The sequence below is a fragment of the Phyllobates terribilis genome, unplaced genomic scaffold, assembly GCF_046119375.1.
Source record: "Phyllobates terribilis strain yellow unplaced genomic scaffold, ASM4611937v1 Scaffold_10__3_contigs__length_209671492, whole genome shotgun sequence".
Classification (NCBI taxonomy): domain Eukaryota; kingdom Metazoa; phylum Chordata; class Amphibia; order Anura; family Dendrobatidae; genus Phyllobates; species Phyllobates terribilis.
In genome coordinates this window covers 79,121,584-79,144,094 of record NW_027362770.1, presented here as the reverse complement: position 1 = coordinate 79,144,094, position 22,511 = coordinate 79,121,584, and the positions used below count along the sequence as shown (strand labels likewise).

The 22,511-nt window shown below is 42.5% G+C and overlaps 1 protein-coding gene across 1 annotated transcript in view; it reads right to left on the bottom strand.

The window, feature by feature from the left end:
- Positions 1–22,511, bottom strand: part of LCP2 (lymphocyte cytosolic protein 2) — a 757,892-nt gene that overhangs the window by 414,455 nt on the left and 320,926 nt on the right. Inside the window, exons 7-8 of the mRNA XM_073649612.1 lie at positions 18,705–18,882; positions 16,945–17,033 (exon numbers count right to left, since the gene is read on the bottom strand). Coding sequence (XP_073505713.1) covers positions 16,945–17,033; positions 18,705–18,882 — 267 coding nt within the window. The remainder of the gene's footprint in view (positions 1–16,944; positions 17,034–18,704; positions 18,883–22,511) is intronic.

Below are 22,511 nucleotides of genomic sequence, written 5' to 3'. Positions count from 1 at the left end.
AGGTCTGTATAGATGGATTAATAGAACAAGTCCCATACACAGCTAGAAGCCCAATATTTTTTCAGAGCTAGATGCAGAAAAAAATATATTCAGTTTGCAACCTGATGGAGGTCAGTATAGATGGACTAATACAACAAGTCCCACACACAGCTAGAAGCCCAATATTTTTTTCAGAGCTAGATGTAGAAAAAAATTATATTCAATTTGCAACCTGATGGAGGTCAGTATAGATGGAGTAATAGAACAAGTCCCACACACAGCTAGAAGCCCAAATATTTTTTCAGAGCTAGATGCAGATAAAAATTATTTTTAATTTGCAACCTGATGGAGGTCAGTATAGATGGACTAATAGAGAAAGTCCCACACACTGCTAGAAGGCCAAATATTTTTTCAGAGCTAGATGCAGAAAAAAATTATATTCAGTTTGCAACCTGATGGAGGTCTGTATAGATGGATTAATAGAACAAGTCCCACACACAGCTAGAAGCCCAATATTTTTTCAGAGGTAGATGCAGAAAAAAATATATTCAGTTTGCAACCTGATGGAGGTCAGTATAGATGGACTAATACAACAAGTCCCACACACAGCTAGAAGCCCAATATTTTTTCAGAGCTAGATGCAGAAAAAAATTATATTCAATTTGCAACCTGATGGAGGTCAGTATAGATGGAGTAATAGAACAAGTCCCACACACAGCTAGAAGCCCAAATATTTTTTCAGAGCTAGATGCAGATAAAAATTATTTTTAATTTGCAACCTGATGGAGGTCAGTATAGATGGACTAATAGAGAAAGTCCCACACACTGCTAGAAGGCCAAATATTTTTTCAGAGCTAGATGCAGAAAAAAATTATATTCAGTTTGCAACCTGATGGAGGTCAGTATAGATGGACTAATAGAGAAAGTCCCACACACTGCTAGAAGGCCAAATATTTTTTCAGAGCTAGATGCAGAAAAAAATTATATTCAGTTTGCAACCTGATGGAGGTCAGTATAGATGGACTAATAGAGAAAGTCCCACACACTGCTAGAAGGCCAAATATTTTTTCAGAGCTAGATGCAGAAAAAAATTATATTCAGTTTGCAACCTGATGGAGGTCTGTATAGATGGATTAATAGAACAAGTCCCACACACAGCTAGAAGCCCAATATTTTTTCAGAGGTAGATGCAGAAAAAAATATATTCAGTTTGCAACCTGATGGAGGTCAGTATAGATGGACTAATACAACAAGTCCCACACACAGCTAGAAGCCCAATATTTTTTCAGAGCTAGATGCAGAAAAAAATTATATTCAATTTGCAACCTGATGGAGGTCAGTATAGATGGAGTAATAGAACAAGTCCCACACACAGCTAGAAGCCCAAATATTTTTTCAGAGCTAGATGCAGATAAAAATTATTTTTAATTTGCAACCTGATGGAGGTCAGAATAGATGGACTAATAGAGAAAGTCCCACACACTGCTAGAAGGCCAAATATTTTTTCAGAGCTAGATGCAGAAAAAAATTATATTCAGTTTGCAACCTGATGGAGGTCTGTATAGATGGCTTAATAGAACAAGTCCCACACACAGCTAGAAGCCCAATATTTTTTCAGAGGTAGATGCAGAAAAAAATATATTCAGTTTGCAACCTGATGGAGGTCAGTATAGATGTACTAATACAACAAGTCCCACACACAGCTAGAAGCCCAATATTTTTTCAGAGCTAGATGCAGAAAATTATTATATTCAATTTGCAACCTGATGGAGGTCAGTATAGATGGAGTAATAGAACAAGTCCCACACACAGCTAGAAGCCCAAATATTTTTTCAGAGCTAGATGCAGATAAAAATTATTTTTAATTTGCAACCTGATGGAGGTCAGTATAGATGGACTAATAGAGAAATTCCCACACACTGCTAGAAGGCCAAATATTTTTTCAGAGCTAGATGCAGAAAAAAATTTTATTCAGTTTGCAACCTGATGGAGGTCTGTATAGATGGATTAATTGAACAAGTCCCACACACAGCTAGAAGCCCAATATTTTTTCAGAGCTAGATGCAGAAAAAAATATATTCAGTTTGCAACCTGATGGAGGTCAGTATAGATGGACTAATAGAACAAGTCCCACACACAGCTAGAAGCCCAATATTTTTTCAGAGGTAGATGCAGAAAAAAATATATTCAGTTTGCAACCTGATGGAGGTCAGTATAGATGGACTAATACAACAAGTCCCACACACAGCTAGAAGCCCAATATTTTTTCAGAGCTAGATGCAGAAAAAAATTATATTCAATTTGCAACCTGATGGAGGTCAGTATAGATGGAGTAATAGAACAAGTCCCACACACAGCTAGAAGCCCAAATATTTTTTCAGAGGTAGATGCAGAAAAAAATATATTCAGTTTGCAACCTGATGGAGGTCAGTATAGATGGACTAATAGAGAAAGTCCCACACACTGCTAGAAGGCCAAATATTTTTTCAGAGCTAGATGCAGAAAAAAATTATATTCAATTTGCAACCTGATGGAGGTCAGTATAGATGGACTAATAGAATGATGCTATGCACAAAAGATTTTACTTCACTAGGTGCAGTAAAAAAATTGGTATTCTATACACAGGTGGTATATCTTGCAACACAGATAGGCTTCTCCACTGACTAACACACTCTGCAATAGGCCAAAAAGGATTAGCTTTGCTAGATTCAGCCAAATGCTGTGAAAAAAACTTGCACAGCACTGGCACAGACCTGCCTGGCAAAAACTGATAGGAACTGATCTAACCTAGTCCTGAAAAGGACTCCAATTACAATTAGTCTTTACTCCCACAATCTATCTATTTAAGAGCACAGACCTGCCTGATAAAAGTCGTAGGAAATGCTGTAACCTAGTCCTTAAAAGGACTGCAATCACAACTATTCCCTACTCCTAAGCTATCTGTAGATTTGTGCGAAAATTGGCTTGAAATTAACAAGGTATAGCGCACACAGCAACAGCGGTGCCGTCTAACACGCAGCTGCAGCAGTGAGAAAATGGTGGAGACGGGGAAAATGGCTTGGTCTTATAGGGCAAGGACATGTGACATACACTGCCAATCACACATGCCCTTGCTTGTGTGAAAAAAAGCACTTCGCTCCGTGTGCGCTGCTGATAGGCTGACAGATTGCACCTCCCCACTGTAAATGCGGCAAAGAGAAAAAAAAATGGAGATCTTCATTATTCCTGCAGAGATCCATCCCCTGCCCCTCCCCCCACCCCGCTGTACACTCAAACTGCGTATTAACATTAATTTTCATCATTACTGAGAAAAAATCCAGTTATGATTTTGGTGCACGAACAGTTATCGAACATAACCTCGAACAGCCGAATTTTTCTCAAATCGTTCGTGTTCGCCGAACGGCTCGAACACCGCCCAAAACAGCTCGAATTTGAGATTGGCGAACAGTTCGAGTAGAACAACGCTCATCTCTAATCCTCACTGAACTTCTGGAGTGAGTTTGCTGCACTGAAAGTAAAGGGGCCGAATAATATTGCACGCCCCACTTTTCAGCTTTTAATTTTTTTAAAAAGTTTAAAATATCCAATAAATTTCGTTCCACTTCACAATTGTGTCCCATTTGTTGTTGATTCTTCCCCCAAAAATTGGAATTTTATATCTTTATGTTTGAAGCCAGAAATGTGGCAAAAGGTAGAAAAGTTCAAGGGGGCCAAATACTTGCACAAGGCACTGTATATATCACACACACTGCATGCCGGGTACAAATGTATATATACACACTGCATAGCGCCACTTCTCCTGTCCTGTATATATACACTGCACAGTGCCACTTCTCCTGTCCTGTATATATAGACAGCACAGTTCCACTCCTCCTGTCCTATATATATATACACTGCACAGTACCACTTCTCCTGTCATGTATATATACACTGCACAGTGCCAGCTCTCCTGTCCTGTAAATATACACTGCCCAATGCCACTTCTCCTGTCCTGTATGTAATGCAGGTATCAGAATGCAACACGCAGAGTCACAAAATGAGGGCAGTCAAATAGCTATAAATAACAATTTCTATATGTATATACAGCACAGACCAAAAGTTTGGACACACCTTATTTAAAGATTTTTCTGTATTTTCATGACTATGAAAATTGTACATTCACACTGAAGGCATCAAAACTATGAATTAACACATGTGGAATTATATAGTTAACAAAAAGGTGTGAAACAACTGAAAATATGTCTTATATTCTAGGTTCTTCAAAGTAGCCACCTATTGCTTTGATGACTGTTTTGCACACTCTTGGCATTCTCTTGATGAGCTTCAAGAGGTAGTCACCGGAAATGGTTTTCACTTCACAGGTGTGCCCTGTCAGGTTTAATAAGTGGGATTTTTTGCCTTATAAATGGAGTTGGGACCATCAGTTGTGTTGTGCAGAAGTCTGGTGGATACACAGCTGATAGTCCTAATGAATAGACTGTTAGAATTTGTATCATGGCAAGAAAAAAGCAGCTAAGTAAAGAAAAACGAGTGGCCGTCATTACTTTAAGAAATAAAGGTCAGTCAGTGCGAAAAATTGGGCAAACTTTGAAAGTGTCCCCAAGTGCAGTGGCAAAAACCATCAAGCGAATCAAAGAAAGTGGCTCACATGAGGACCGCCCCAGGAAAGGAAGACCAAGAGTCACCTCTGCTTCTGAGGATAAGTTTATCCGAGTCACCAGCCTCAGAAATTGCAGGTTAACAGCAACTCAGATTAGAGACCAGGTCAATGCCACACAGAGTTCTAGCAGCAGACACATCTCTTCAACAACTGTTAAGAGGAGACTTTGTGCAGCAGGCCTTCATGGTAAAATAGCTACTAGGAAACCACTGCTAAGGACAGGCAACAAGCAGAAGAGACTTGTTTGGGCTAAAGAACACAAGGAATGGACACTAGACCAGTGGAAATCTGTGCTTTGGTCTGATGAGTCCAAATTTGAGATCTTTGGTTCCAACCACCGTGTCTTTGTGCGATGCAGAAAAGGTGAACGGATGGACTCTACATGCCTGGTTCCCACCGTGAAGCATGGAGGAGGAGGTATGATGGTGTGGGGGTGCTTTGCTGGTGACACTGTTGGGGATTTATTCAAAATTGAAGGCATACTGAACCAGCATGGCTACCACAGCATATTGCAGCGGCATGCTATTCCATCCGGTTTGCGTTTAGTTGGACCATCATTTATTTTTCAACAGGACAATAACCCCAAACACACCTCCAGGCTTTGTAAGGGCTATTGGACCAAGAGGGGGAGTGATGGGGTGCTACGGCAGATGACCTGGCCTCCACAGTCTCCAGACCTGAACCCAATCGAGATGGTTTGGGGTGAGCTGGACCGCGGAGTGAAGGCAAAAGGGCCAACAAGTGCTAAGCATCTCTGGGAACTCCTTCAAGATTGTTGGAAGACCATTTCCGGTGGCTACCTCTTGAAGCTCATCAAGAGAATGCCAAGAGTGTGCAAAGCAGTCATCAAAGCAAAAGGTGGCTACTTTGAAGAACCTAGAATATAAGACATATTTTCAGCTGTTTCACACTTTTTTGTTAACTATATAATTCCACATGTGTTAATTCATAGTTTTGATGCCTTCAGTGTGAATGTACAATTTTCATAGTCATGAAAATACAGAAAAATCTTTAAATGAGAAGGTGTGTCCAAACTTTTGATCTGTACTGTATATTAAACAAAGCTGACCGGGATTACAACAGGGGCTAGTAATGAGAACAATATCACAATAGCAATAACAGTAGCAATAACACACAATAAATCACAATAGCAATAACAATAGCAATAAAATCCTTCTCTAAAATACTGTATCTAGCTCAAATATGGGATTAATCACTGAAGTCCATCGGTTCTGCAAATGGTCCTAGCGGGGGTCTCCAGTTATTCCCACTAGGCCTTTAAGTCTTTTTCTGACAAATTCAATTAGATCCCGTTTGGCTTGTTCCACCTCACCCGTCCCCCTTCCAACCTGATTCCCTAAACCTGATTGTTCCCGGCACCATGAGGGAGCGGTTGAAGTGACAGCCCTGTGCAGTGATGACACTCTTCAACTTTTGCTGACGTGATCTCTCCGGCATGACTCGTTTCTATCCTTTCTTTGTCCTGTCAATTGGGGCGGTTTACCATGTCGTGGGTAAGAGGGTTTTGTACATTTCCTTAATGTCGTATCCAAGTCCCTGTCCTCTTCCGTAGCCGTGACACCTGAGGGACCGCAGCGCTGAATCCCTCACTCGTTCACTGGCAGCCACCTGTTTTGCCTTACGGATCTCTCACCCCGGTCTCTGTTGCTGGTTCCTTCAGCGCTTCCGGCCTGCGTCACGCCTCTCTCTGTGTCTGGCGCCGAAATCACCTCAGGCACTGTGTGACGCCTCATTCTCGAAAGAGCCCTTTTAGTTTACCCTGGGTGATGGGGGACTCGGAGTCGGGTCCTGTGATTGGGAGATGGGGTGCAGCCGTGGCCCGGACCCGACCCGTGCTCAGGGCCGTCACATTAAAAAAAGATGGTGTGGGCTCGTCCGGGTTGAGTGGCTGATTTACGACTACGCCACCTGTGGTGCCTGGTGAAGGGCCACCAGCGCCGTTGCAGTCAGCTGAGGCTTGGTATTACGGCGGCCAAAGTTATTACTACTCCCCACAGGCGGAACAAGGCCTCAGGGCAGAGGGACAGGATGGAGGGGGTAGTAGTAGAGGAGAACGGATACCGCGTCGTGCGGTGTAGCGCAGAATAAACAGTCCGGAGGCCATAGGGGTGAACTTCCAAGGCTTTACTCACTTTAGAGATGGCAGAAGGAAGGCGACTCCCTGCTCCTCGCGGGGTCCTGCGGTCACCAGGGACGGGGGTCCGACAACCTCCGAGTAAGTGCAGCATTCAGTCGGGACCCTACTGCAGAGTGTTCCTGAACTACAGATTGAATCCTTTCCTGTCCGTGTGTGTGCAAATAGGCCGGGACTCCCTCTGAGCTCCTCTCAGAACAAGGGCATGGGTGGCAGCTCCGCTCCGTCCTATACCCGTTGGGATCCTCTGGGCCTACCGGGCTTCCCCAACCAGGACATAGAGTAGCAAGGTCGGGTGTCGGGGGCCGGTGCCCCTCTTGCAGCCGGAGTCCCTCTGAATATATCAGCATGGCGAGGACAGGTGGCATACACCGCTCCGTCTGCATCCTGCCTGGGATACATTTGCTGTGGAGCCACACTCTTAAGCTCCGGGCCTTCTTGGTCCTGGCCATTGGCCGGGTTGAGACATTCCTCGTCTGCAACCTGACCCTCGTCCCAAGGCCAGAGTACGAGGGCTGTGTCCCTTACCGATGCAGGCCCACACAGGATCTGCGCTTCAGGAGGGAGGTCACATTACACACAGTATTTGACAGCACAGAACGTCCAAGACCAAAGATGGCTTTTTATTAAATATTAAATTTAAAGTGTAACTAACTTGTAGGTCCTCCACCCTCACCCACTAACTGGTTCCCCTAACTCTTGGTTCCCCAGTCTCCCTGTAACCAGGGGAGCAGCACCTAGTGCATACTAGCTCCCTCTGGTGGAGAAATGTGGTGTTGGATGCAAAGGTTGGGTCACGACTATCACACTGTCCTTACCTCAGAGGAGGAACACCACACTCCATTAGAGAAGTGCAGCATCCCTGTGGCGGTCGAACCCTCAGGGGCGCCACACACTGCGCGCTCGACTATTAAATTTTAAAATTCTCTGCTGGAGGTCACCTTACCATGTCCAGTGTGCAAACTTGAAATGCTCACCAGATGGTGCTCTTTCTCCTTATTACATACATCTCGCACTGATTCTCTGAAAGACTTTTCTCCTTCTATTACATGTATATATACACTTCACAATACAACTTCTCCTGTCCTGTATATATGCACTGCACAGTACCACTTCTCCTGTGCTGTATATATGCACTGCACAGTACCACTTCTCCTGTCCTATATATATACACTGCACAGTACCACTTCTCCTGTCCTGTATATATGCCCTGCACAGTAACACTTCTCCTGTCCTGTGTATTTACACTGCACAGTACCACTTCTCCTGTCCTATATATACACTGAACAGTTCCACTTCTCCTGCCCTGTATAAATACACGGCACAGTACCACTTCTCCTGTCCTGTTGTCGGAGAGGCGACATTAGACTTTGGGAGGGTTAATATTGGTTTATTATTTTCAATATTCCTATGGGAAAATTAATATTGGAAAACCTGTTTAAATGGATCATCCCAAGTAATCTCCTATCCCAAGAACCTTCCAATCGCTGGGGGTCTGACCACTGGGACCCCCATGATCCCAAGAACTGGAGCTCTGAAGAGCACCATATAAATGCAGCTGTGGTGGCTCATAGGCACTGCTGCGCCATTTACATGTGGCTCATCAAATAACTTCTTTAAGAGAGTTATGAGGGGCATGACAAAGTGTAGCCAAATTTACTGATTGGGGGTAATGAGTGTTATAGTAGGTGGGCTGGTGGAGTTTGTGTGGCAGGGCGGCTTTATTGTCCCAGTCTGGCCCTGGCTATGACGGTGATTCTTCCATAGCTGTGAACAGGTCGGTAGCCTGGCATAGTAATACAATGTCAGGCTGCCCGACTTGTTCTCACCGCTACTGTCAACACCTCAGTGTCCAGAGTCCAGCAGTGAAATCATCATGCTACTGTGCTCTGAACACTCACTCAGATCTCTGTCAAATATCTGTGATGCAGAGACGTCTGTATGAGGCTTTACTGCTGCGTCTGCAAAGCTGCACCAGGTCACGGCACCGGCACTGCAGCAGTGACTTCTTCCAGCGGTGAGTACACGCCATTGGACAAGATAACATCACTGTTGCCTGGACCTGGTGAGCACTCATTACTGTGATCTCAGCGACATGATGCCTCTGCTGAGATAACAGCAATTGCCACTGAGCTGTGTATCTAATCCTATCATGTGTGATACAGTCCACACAGCCATGTGTCTAAAGCTATCATATGTGAAAGCGTTTGTTTATCTAATCCGATTATGTGAGAAACAGTCCACTGATCTGTGTATCTAATCCTAGAATGTGTGATGCTGTGTGATGAGCAGTGTGTCTATCATGTGTGATACAATTGCACTGATTTATGTATCTAATCCTATCATGAGAGAAACAATCTGCAGAGCCATGTATCTAATCCTCTTATTTGTGATATAGTCCACTGAGCCATGTATCTAAGCCTATCATGTGTGCTACATTCCATGTATCTGATCGTATCATGTGCAATATAGCCTGCAGAGCCATTTATCTAATCCCATCATGTGTGCTAGGACTAGATACACAAATCATGGAACTCTATACCGCATGATAGCATTAGATTCATGGCACAAAAGACTGTATCACACATGAAAGGATTAGATTCATGTCTCTATGAACTGATAGGATTAGATACACTGATTGTATCACACATGATGAAATTAGATACATTGCTCTGACCAATGTATCAAATGATAGGATTAGATACCCAGCTCAGTGGACTGAATAACACATGATAAAGTGTACTGATATATATATGTATATAATTTTATCATTTGTGATTCAGTCCGCACAGCCATGTATCTAATATTATCATGTGTGATACAGTTCTTGTATCTAATCTTATCTTGTGTGATTCAGTCTGCAGAGCCATGTATCTAATATTATCAGTAGTGATGAGAGAGCATACTCGCAAGTACTTGGTACTCTCCCGAGCATCTCAGTACTCGAGATGCTCGGAGCTCGCTGAGTACTTCCGAGATGCTCGGGCGGATGCTCAGGTCCCCTCCCTGCATGTTTGGCGCTCTTTAGAGTACAAATCAACATGCAGTGACTGTCTGCAACACACTGTAACGCCGCAGCCATGTTGGTTGTGGCATTACAATGATTGGCTGGCCGCACAACATCATCAGGTCTATATCAAACCTGGCGCCGCTATGCTCGTCAGTCTACTCCTCAATCAGGCAGTGTAGGGAGAGATTTGGTTGTTTATTAGTTAGTGCAGGTATTCTACAAGATTCTCTACATATCCATCTCAACTAACAGTCCTTCTGAGGACTAATCCAGCTGCAGAGATATCAGTGCTAGGCAGGCAGGCAGGGTATATAGCAGAGTGCAGGGCACATGGCAAGAGGGTACATTCCAGTTCTGTCTGCTGGTGCTTCTACAGATATTTGTAGAAATAGCCCCAGGTATCAGGGGCCAAGAATATTTTTTTTTTGGATCTAAATCCTGATTATTTGCTTAAAAAGCAATCCACAGAACAGTTTTTCTGTGCCATTATCTTGTTGGCACTGCAGAATACAGCCCGGTCCTTTCCATATTACAGCGTTAAAAATCCATCTATTTAAAACTGTGGTTTGTCTGTCACATGGATAACATATAATTGCGCTAAAAATTCTGCCATTTCTGGCCTCCATTGAAATTTTGTTGCAGTGTGTCAGCAAACTTATTAACACAAGGTTGCTGTTAAAAATAGTTACCTGCAGGCCAGCTATTTAAAATTGTGGTTTGTCCATCACAAGGATCACATATAAGTTCGCTCCTAATTCAGCCATTTGTAGTGAGCGTGGAAGATATTGTCCTCCATTTAAAACGGGCAAGGCGCGTGGCAAGGGATAGGGAACTGGACGTGATGGTGATGGTGCAAGCAGAGGCCAAGGTCATATGAAAGCTGAAATTGTGTCACAACAAACACCCACATCTTCTCACCTGACCTTCCTGTCCCAATTACTAGGGGACTACAGCACACTACTATTGAACCCAGGTTGTTGGTTGGATAGCAGATAATGCTTCCAGTCACTTTGCCACCACGACCACCACCCTGTCTTCCACAAGGTCAAGTGTCCACCCTGATCCTCCTTCCTCCCACCATGCTGAATGCCAGAGACAACTGATCCCACACTTGGACACTCCGAAGAGCTGTTCACTTTTCCATTTATAGATTGGGGCCTCTCGCCTGGTCCACTTGAGGCGGGGCAAGAGGAGATCACATGTTGCGATGCCCAAATATTTGAGTAGCCACGGTCATATGTAGGAGACGGTAGGAAAGTGCCACAAGAGGTGGACGATGATGAGACACAATTGCCAGAAAGTCAGGAGGAGGACCAGGGTGCGGAAGTGGAAGACGAAGTGATGGATGATATAGTAACTGAACCAACCTGGCAGGAGGACATGCAGAGCGAGGAGAGCAGCACACAGGGGGAGGGAGGCAGAGCACCCCAACAGGCATGAAGAAGCAGTGTCGTGGCCGCAGACAGAAGGCAGGCAACCGTTCCCCATATCACCAACATGACGGAAGTTGCCAGTACAACTGTTAGGTCTTACCGAGTCTGGTTGTTTTTTAAAGACTCTGCCGATAACCCCGAAAAGGCCATTTGCACCACCTGCCAGGCCAGCATCAGCAGGGGTTGCAAAACTACGAGCCTTTATTTGGGAGGTGTACTCCCATGCACCTTTTCACACCCACACATGGGTATACGCCTCTTGATTTTGGATATTTTCTCTTGTCCTCCTCCTTCTCGTCATCCTCATCCTCCACCACCATAACACCAGGGTGACCGTGGTCCGTGATGCAACACCCACATAATTTTTTTAAAGGGTGTTTATGATGCCCGTAAAAATTTTTTTTTATACAGTATGTTCATGTATACCCCCCAGGGGTAAATGTTTGTCAGCTTATACACTTAGTGCATGGGCATTACAAGTATAGGAGACCCGCTCCTTTCTAATGGGAACATTTTTTTATGAGGCCCTCCTCCATCCATGTCTTTTCCAAGGTGCATTGGAGTGCCTCACAATTTTTGGAAGCCCTTGCATTCACTGCATAGGCCAACACTATGGGAGACCCACTTCCTAATAATGGGAACAATTTTTCATAAGGCCCTCTACGACTCTTCCAAGGGGCATTGGAGTGCCTCCCAATTTTTGGCAGCCCTTGCATTCACTGCATAGGCAAACACAATAGAAGACCCACTTCCTAATAATGGGAACATTGTTTTCAGGAGGTCCTCTGACCTCCAAGTCTTTTCCAAGGGGCATTGGAGTGCCTCCAAATTTTTGGCAACCCTTGCATTCACTGCATAGGCAAACACAATGGAAGACCCACTTCCTAATAATAGGAACATTGTTTTAAGGAGGCCCTCTGCCCTCCACGTCTCTTCCAAGGGGCATTGGAGTGCCTCCAAATTTTTGACAACCCTTGCATTCACTGCATAGGCAAACACAATGGGAGACCCACTTCCTAATAATGGGAACATTGTTTTCAGGAGGCCCTCCTCTAAGTCTCTTCAAAGGGCTATTGGAGTGCATCCAAATTTTCAAAGGGGTATTGGGGTGCGTCCAAATTTTGGGCAGCCCTGCTACTCACTGCATACGCAATAACAGTATAGGAGACCCACTCTTTAGTAATGGGAACAACAAAGCATATCGGGCTGATGGTTCTCTAAGAATAGTGAGGGCCGACTTCTGACTCTTTAAGAATAGTAAAGGCTGCCTGATGGCCCTATAAAAATAGGCTTTGTGACTTTCAGAGTACCTCCTTCCTTCATAAATGAAACAGGATGTGTCTGATCATGTCTCACACACCACATGGCCAGATAAGGTTGTAAAATGTTAAAATGACATTTCCCGGTGAATGCATTTGTCTTGGTTGAAAGCAATGCAAATGTGCAAAAAAGCATCAAAAATGCTACATGTAAACATAGCCCAAGGTGTGGAGGAGCATCTTTGTTTTTGATTATTTATTTTGCCTTATATGCAAGTCATTACCCTGGAAAGGATGTTCCTTAACATATTTCCCGGAAAAATTTATTTTGGTTTTGTTTTTGTATGTTTTATTGTGAGTCTGTAAAAGTGGCATAATACTCTGACAACATTGTTCACAACAGTGACCTGGGAGTCAGAAATGCTTCCAGGGGTCTTCCCCATGCTGTTTCCATGTCATTTGAGCACTGTTCCCATCGATTTGGGCAATTTTTAGGCCCTCTGCAGACCGCCAGGGGGAGCCGCCTGAAAAATGCTCGAGTTTCCCATAGACTTACATTGGGCTCGTTGCTCGGGTTGAGCACCCTAGTATTCCAAAATGCTCGACCCGAGCAACGAGCACCTGAGCATTTTAGTGCTCGCCCATCACTAATTATCATGTGTGTGAAGGAAATACATAATCAATAAGGAAAAGTATAACAGCAGTAGATTACATTTAGTTGAAAAAGGTTGAAACTGAATATACCAGTATTGCAAACAGAAAGGGTCTTTTGCTGGAGGTGTCAAACATGGCACCTCAGCTCCTGGACTCTGAGCTTCAAAGGGAAACAAATGGTCTATAACTAGGCAGGATATTTCCTATTTACTGTATAGAGAGGTGTGGGGGAGACACAGAATATTAGAAATGAAAGGCCCTTAGCTCACCATCCAATCACAAACAGTAATTTTTAAATAGTCCAATCCAGGTGATAATGGAAATCTGAGCCCAGGGTCAAGCATACAAAAGCTGGGAGGCTCAAAAGAAAGTTGTTCACTTGTGATCCATAATTCATTTTCTCCTTCTCCAAGGAAAAAGAAGAACATTAAGTATTTCTGTTATTTCTCCCTTTTTATTTTATTACTGCTTTACATATTTGTGTATCGATTTATCTTTATCTTTTTACATCTTTTATTGTAAGCACTGTATATTTTATACTAAAGCTTAAAATCTTTAGCAAGTTTGATTCTTGTATGCTCTAAAGAACCATAGCCTTTTAGAGAGTGTGTGACCATTTCATTGTCTGACTAACATATTTCAGGGACTCATCACCCCGAAAGCATTAATCATTAATACTTTACATTTTTTCAATGGTTGAAAAAAATAATTTGATGACACATCTCTTTCAAAGGAAACTAGTTCTTCAGTCAGTCTGATTGCAACTTAACTAGTCCTAACTGTGTGCACATGTGAGATGTGTGTCGACTCACTACGGTGGAATAAATGTGTATACCTGTGTCTGCATCACTATAATACTGTACCTGTTGTAAATAGATTTTCTCATCTGCAGTAATGTTGTTATTCGGTCACAAGATGTCGCTATTGCCTAAGCATTGCTGAAAGACTGTGAGATGCATGCAAAATGCCAGAGATGGGGCTACAATCTGAGCGATATGAAACACAGGAAGTGGAAGTGCGCCCATCTTAAGGGGAGTCTGCAATTATTGAGAACAGGGAGAGGACGTGCTGGTGGGGAATCCAACAACATCCTCTCATGGAAGCATCCCACCGAGAATAGAGCAGCGGCTGATTGGAGCTAATCGTGTCCGTGACCAGAGCCTGTCCAGATGTGAGATTTCTGCCAAGAACACGGCTGAGAGATGAAAAAGGCCAGAATCTAGTGTGAGAGGTGTTGGACGCCGCTGAGAAGTTAAGTCACAGTCATCAACAATACCATTCACCTGCTGGAGGGGCCACACATCTGTCTGCATACACCGATTGTTTATCTGGAGCAGACCTGGGTCGGTAAGAAAACTAAGGCCCACTGCGTCGCTGCAGTGGGCAAGCGTGCATGTACCTCATTACATTCTGGCACCAAAATACTCAAGGCTGAGATAGAATCTGTAGTTAGACAGATAAGCATATTGACTGTTTCAGGCCATGTTTATTGCCAAAATCAGTGTCTGGAACTTCTGGATTTGCTGCCATATTTCCTGTTTGTTCCATAATTAAGAATCGTAATCCACACCTAGGTGTCGACATGGCAGGCAACAGATTTCAGACCAAACTTGAACTTCTATTTGTTTCAGGAGAGAGTTTCTGTGGAACATTATAGTACGGGACAATTGTTCAACTTTGATAGACTTAAGAAACTGCAATGGCTATTTAGCAGTGAACTAACTTTTAGGGTATTTTCTATATATTTGAGGATGGATTATTCCTCTGAGTTCATTGAAGTCACATCAGGATGGGAGAGGGATATTTGGTTGGGGGATAGATGTAATTGATTGTAAGATTGTGAACTGTTGTACTGTACTGCATGTGTAGCGCCCCGAGGGTTCGGCCGCTACAGGGGTATTACACCTCTGCCAGAGGTGTGATATTCCACTCCCGGGTAAGGATGGAGTATGGACCAGGGCTCAGTTAGCTGCATGCATCACACACACCCCATTTCCGGGGGACAGCTCAACGGTGCTCCCATTTAAACAGTAATGCAGGCACGACAGACCATGTCCCTGGCTGGAGTGGGGAGGGGGGAGAAAAACCCAGTGATGTAGGAGCAGTAGGGGATGGTTTCTGGGCATAGGTAGGAGCTCATTGGGTGCTGGTCACCTGAGCTCACACTCAGAGGGGAGGTATAAAAGGTGGGAACCATCTTAGATCAGGGTTCAGTCGAGTCTAGTCAGTGAGAGGAGAAGACAGGGAGCTGCGGCTCAGCCTGAGCTCAGCTCCACTTGGCAGGCCTAGGGTGAAGGCTGGAGCCAGAGAGGAGAGGAGAACATGAACAGAAAGGAACAGAAACAGAAAGGAACAGAAAAGGAAGAGAAGTACCCAAAGTGTAGAAGGACTCAGGAACAAGAAGGCAGAAGGGACCCTAAGGACCCAGGAAATTACGGGTGACGGGTCAGGCAAGAAAAGGGTACCAGATCCCAAGTTGGTGGAGGCAAATAATCCTCAGCCAAGAACCAGAGGTCGTGATCATTACTTGGTGCGACCCCCTGCTAAATCTTGCTAGGAAGGCACCATATAGGATAGCGGGAAACGGGGCCCACGTTTACCCACATAGATCTGCGGCAGCTGGACAAAAGCTTGGTCACTGGTGGGGCACGAGCCAGAGTAAGGATAGAAGGGAGTCCTGTGCCATACTCCGGAATTGCCTGGGGGTTGACCGAGCCCCTCACCTGGTGGACACGGCACGGCTTGGGCAGCCACTACCTGTACAGAAGTGGCTTGGAGTATACGAACTGTGAGTAAAAGACCCTGGACTGCAACATGTTGTCTTTGTGCTTCTTACTTCGCCAGCACTAACGGTACTGGGACTCCCTGCACCATCATCCCCACCATCTACTACATTGACCTGAGGCTACACTCTTCCCGTGGGGAGTTATACTAACTCAGCTGCACACACCATCAGCCTCAGGGGACTGCCTTGCAGCGGCGGTTCATGATAGCCGCAATCCACAGGTGGCGTAGTCGGACATTACCTAAAGCACATAGTAGACTACCACTGGTCTGACCACCCTGAGCCACGGGACCGGGTCGCCACTACTACTCCCAGCATTGCCCTGAAGTCTGGTCCCGAGTGCCCCGCGGCCCAGGGGGCGAGTCACATGCGAGCCCGTACGTTACACTCATATAATTGTCTCAGTTCCCAGGGTGTAAACAGGTAACAGGTGGCCGGGTTAGACAGGAACTCAGTAGTTAGATTTATAGAAAGTATAGTAGGTACAGATTGTTTAGGTGCCACGCTGTACAGCACAAGAGTCTAAGCCCCGTGGTTGAATGTCTGTATAATGTTTTGAATGTTTTCTATTTTCTGGTTGAGTCATCCACATAATTAAGTAAAATAATTATGGTGCGTGAACCGTGTAGGAGTCGGTTTTTTCTCCCCTGACTTTTCTGTATCCTGAAGAACACACCCCGGTGCACAACTTACACACACTTTCCAGGATTTCACTGTTTGCCTGCTGGAGAAGTGGTCACGAGACCAATTATAAGCAATTTTCATGCTTGTGGAATGCTTTCTTGCTTTTCTTAATGTCCCTTTGAGGGACGCAGGGAGAATAGACTGATTGCAGAAAAATAAGCCAGGCATGTACATTCACTTTAAAAAGACTATTGTTGTTTTGAAAGCAGTTAGGAAGTATAAATAACATCTTTCTATTTGATTTATTTTTAATAAGCCACAGTTAAAGAACATTTTACATATTTGACCAATATTCCATATCTATAAATTATCAGAATAGACTTACAGTGTTGCCTCTTGATGTAAATGCAGAAACTCCAGTCCTAAGAGGAGGATTTGGAGGATATCGAACAGAACTACTTTGAATTGGCCTGTCTGAAATGCAGAAGAATTTATTTTTAATATTATTATTAGTAGTAGTATTATTATTATATGAACGGAGAAAGACAACAAAATAAAACGTGATTAAAAATTACTGAATATTTTCATCACTGCAAATTGTTTTCTCTGCCATCACACACTGTTCTCTTAAAGAAGTTTATAAATATGAGATCTGCTGTCCACTGCTGGTCGCAGTTTTTCTGGACCTTTGCATTGCAAATTTACTTGAGGATTTTCTGTAACTTAGGAACTGATATTAACTCCTGGCCAATTTAAATTTTTGCGTTTTTGTTTTTTCATTCCCTTCTTCCCAGAGCAATAACTCTTTTACTATTCTTTTCACTTAGACATACACGAGCTTGTTTTATGCAGGATGAGATGTACTTTTGAGTGACGCCATTCATTTTATTACATAGTGTACTAAAAAATGGGAAAGAGATTCCAAGTGGGGAAAAATTGTGGAAAAAAAAACAATTCTGACATTGTTTTTCAAGAATTGTTTTAATGGTGTACATTTTTGGGTAAAAATTACCTTGCAATATGATTCTTCTCAACAGCACAATTACGGTTATACCAAACATGTCCAGTTTTTTTTATTATTTTATTGGTGAAAAAAATTAGAAGTTTGTTAAAAAAAAATGTTGGGGTTGCGTCAACATTTTCTATGAGCCATAACGTTAATCTTAATTTTTCGGTTGATGGAGCTGTATGATGGCTTAATTTTGCGGGATGTTTTTATTTATGTCATTTTGGGATAGATGTGACATTTTGATCACAGTGTTAAAAATAGATGTTAATGCATTATTTTATTATGCGGAAAGAAAATCATGTTTTATTGCAAGATGATAAGAGGCCCACAGTAGCAGATGACGTCGTAGAAGGTGTACTGCAAAGACATCACTGCACTGCGCTGCCTGCAACGTGCGTGCAAAGGAGCAGGAAGAAGGTGCCACTTATCCTGGGAGTCAAGATTAGTGAGTATGATTGTTTAATTTTTTAAAAAGATCCATGAATGCTAGAGAGGGGGATTTTATACAATATGGGGCAAAAGAATGGGGGACATTAGGCTATAAGGAGGAACTTTATTAATGTATGGGGCCCATTGTGGTCCCAAATATTAACAGTGCCACCTCCATTGGGGCCCCATACATTAACAATGCACTCATTGTGGCCTCATACATTATTAATTCATGGGATCACAAATTTAAATCCTCTAAATTTAGCAAGGCATAAAAGGTGGTCACTATTACTCTATGAGTACCCCTGGGGAGGGGACATTACTGCTTTATTTGAGCATAATGATGGACATTAATATTGTATGAATGCACAAAGAGGAATTTTACTATTGTACAGGGACCACAAAAAAGGACATGTGCATTAATGCTATATGGGGGCACAGGGGGTCGCTCATACTGTGAGGATCACAAATAATATCACTGCTGTAAAATATTTTATTTTTGGACACTGTTACTGTGTAAGGCATTAGGGTGGTACTATGGAACTTTTCTTATTTATCTGGAACAGTGTAGAAGTAATTTTTCATCATAGTCAGTGTGGGCACTTTCATTTAAACTGATTTTTAGCTATATGCCATATTCTACCATTATTTACATGCAAAATAAAAATAATTATTACAAAACATGCATATATATGAAACTGATTTACCAATGTAATCTGGGTTGGAATTATTTGTTTTTGGAGGATTAACTGGAAGAATATCATTATTGGAAGGAGGTGGTTCATAGTCATCATTGTTATTACTATCTTCGTCTTCTGCAGCTGGGGATTCATAATCTGCTTCAAGATCTTGCTCATCAGGATTCTCATAGTCATCTTCATCATCCTAAATTATAGAGTTTAAATAGGCATAGATAGATGAAAAATGAAAGTGAAATAATCTAAGATAAAAATATAACTGAATAATATAATCAACATGGGACGTTAGTAAGGCTGCATTGATACTTACGTTAAGACATTCCATTTCTCTGTTCATTTTTGAGGACACAGACCAACAGAATTAATGTCCAAAATTGGTCAGTAGTATCTGATGCAAATGGGAGCAGAGAGGCACCATTTATTGTTACTGGGTCCTCCCGAGTCCCATTATGGTAGTTTATACAATGGAAAGTTCTGCATGATGAGCTTTTTCTTCTATGAAAACTGACACAGAATCCATTTCCATCAGTTTTGTAATAGATCTATTTTGGACAATAATTCGCTTGCCTGTTGCTTAAAATGAAAAAGCCATAAAGAATGTCAGAATGTAAGTGTGAACATAGCCTAACTCTCTCATTGTGTCATGTAAGCTCTACTAAACTGTTAGGGTGAAGCCACACATTTACTGGTGCATCTCACTAGATTATAATCATCAAAAAGTTAATTTATTTCAGTTCTTCAATACAAAAAGTGAAACTCATATTATATAGAGTCATTACAAACAGAGTGATCTATTTCAAGTGTTTAATTCTGTTAATGTTCATGATTATGACTTACAGCCAATGAAAAAACAAATGTCAGTATCTCAGTAAATTAAAATAATTAACAAAAAACACCTGCAAAGGCTTCCTAAGCGTTTAAAAAGGTCCCTTAATCTGTTTCAGTAGGCTCCACAACCATGGGGAAAACTGCTAACTTGACTGATGTCCAGAAAGCAGTCATTGACACACTCCACAAGGTCCCAGAGTTCTAATTTTCATTTGGAAATCAAGGTCCCAGAGTCTGGAGGAAGAGTGGAGAGGCACACAATCCAAGCTCAAATGCATGCCGCATTGATGCAGTAATTGATGCAAAATGAGCTCCGACCAAGTATTGAGTGCATTTACTAAACATACATTTCAGTAGGCCGACATTTTGGATTTTAAAAACATTTTTAAAGCTGTTGTTATAAAGTATTCTAATTTACTGAGACAATGACTTTTGTACTTGTCTGTACTGTACTTGTCACCTGTTGAACAGAAAGTAATTCTGGCCATCCTTGGGTAAGGATGTTGAAGGTTAGGGAAACTTCTCCCTTTGCCCATTCCTGTATGTCCTTGGTCCCACATATACATGGACTTCATTATGGATGTCGCTGACTCCAAGGGTATGACTACAATATGGGTTATTTTCTAAATTTTCTAAATAATGCCATTTGGTTCCTTCGGCTCAGTTGCCCAGTGCGCAGGACTTGGTAGATTTGTTCCTTGTTCAGGAGGCAAGAATAAATGGATTTCCTATGAATATTGTATCCAATCATGGGTCCCAGCTTATCTCCAGATTCTGGAGGGCTTTTTATAAATGCCTTGGACTGGAACTCTCATTTTCATCTGAATAGGGTCCATTGGACGTTCTTTCTGCTGCTGGAACTCATATCAATAGCATTAGATATCAGGGCTAATAATATTCTTTTTGCTCTTAGTCCTGATAATTTTGGTGAAAAGCAATATAATACACCATTTTACTGCTCCATTTGCTTGTTAGCAGCATACAGCCAGATTTGATTGATTTGAATAGCATCGCTGTATTGTGCAAGCAGAGAAACTTGTCCTTCATCTCAGGTAGTCAAATATTACTTCCCTAATAATCCTGCATTTTTTTTGGAAGCTAACAAATATTATACTCCATTTAAAGTGTGCAAGTTGTGCGTTGAAAACATATCCACACTTGGTCACTGACCAATAGCATCTCTATTTCGCCGCTACATTTAACATTTTTTATTAGACGTGATCAAATATTACTGCGGTAATAATCCTGACATTTTTTGCAAGCTGAAAAATATTATACTCCATTTAAACTCTTTCAGTTGTGCGTTCAAAACATATCGAGACTTGGTTGCTGACCAATAGCATCGCTATACCACCACTGCATAAAAACGTGGTCATCAGACGTGATCAAGTATTACTGCGCTAATAATCCTGAAATTTTTTGCATGCTGCAAAATATTATACTCCATTTAATGTGTGGCAGTTGAGCATTGAAGACATATCCACTCTTGGTCGCTGACCAATAGCATTACTATACCGCTACTGCAAAAAAAATTGGTCATAAGACGTGATCAAGTATTACTGCAGTAATAATCCTGACATTTTTTGCATGCTGCAAAATATTATACTCCATTTAAAGTGTGGCAGTTGAGCATTGAAAACATATCTGCACTTGGTCGCTGACCAATAGCATTGCTCTACCGCCACTGCATAAAAACGTTGCATCAAACGTGATCAAATATTACTGCGGTAATAATCCTAACATTTTTTGCAAACTGCAAATTATTATACTCCATTCAAAGTGTGGCAGATGTGCGATGAAAATATATCCACACTTGGTCGCTGATCAATAGCATCGCTATACTGCCACTGCATGAAAGCGTGGTCATCAGGCTTGATCAAATATTACTACGGTAATGAACCTGACATTGTTTGCAAGCTGAAAAATAATGTACTCCATTCAAAGTGTGGCAGTTATGCGTTGAAAACATATCCACACTTTGTCGCTGACCAATAGCATTGCTATACCCCCACTGCATAAATAATTGGTCATAAGACGTGATCAAATATTACTGCGGTAACAATCCTGACATTTTTTGCAAGCAAAAAAATATTATACTCCATTTAAAGTGTGGCAGTTGTGCATTGAAAACATATCCACACTTGGTCACTGACCAATAGCATTGCTATACTGCTACTGCATAAAAACTTTGTCATCAGAGGTGATCAAATATTACTGCGGTAATAATCCTGATGACAATTTTTGCAAGCTGCAAAATATTATACTCCATTTAAAGTGTGGCAGTTGTGCGTTTAAAACATATCCAGACTTGGTCGCTGACCAATAGCATCGCTATAATGCCACTGCTTAAAAACGTGGTCATCAGACATGATCAAATATTATTGCGGTAATAATCCTGAAATTTTTTGCAAGCTGCAAAAAATTATATTTAATTTAAAATAGGCAAGGTGCGTGGTAAGGGATGCAGGAAGTGGACGTGATGATGATCAAACTCTGCCTGCTGAGGGAGCACAACAAGCACCCACATCATGTCAACCTACCCTCATGTCCCACTTTCTAGGGGGCCATGGAACACCACTCTTGAAGCCAGACCAGTGTGAAAAGGTTGCTGGTTGGATAGCAGATCATGCTTCCAGTCAGTTTGCCAGCACTACCACTCTGTCTTCCACATGGTCCAGTCTCAGTAGCCGTGAGTCTGGATTACATATTCCTCACCCTGATCCTCCTTCCTCCCACCATGCCGAGTGCCCGGACAGAAATGATCCCACACTTGGACACTCCGAAGAGCTGTTTACATTTCCATTTATAGATTCTGGCCTCTCGCTCAGTCCGCTTCAAGCGAGGAATGAGGAGATTGCATGCAGCAATGCCCAAATATTTGAGGAGCCACAATCACGCGAAGACAATGGTGGGAAAGTGCAATTACTGTTGCAAGAGGTGGATGATGATGAGTCACAATTGCCAGAATGTCAGGAGTAGGACCTCCAT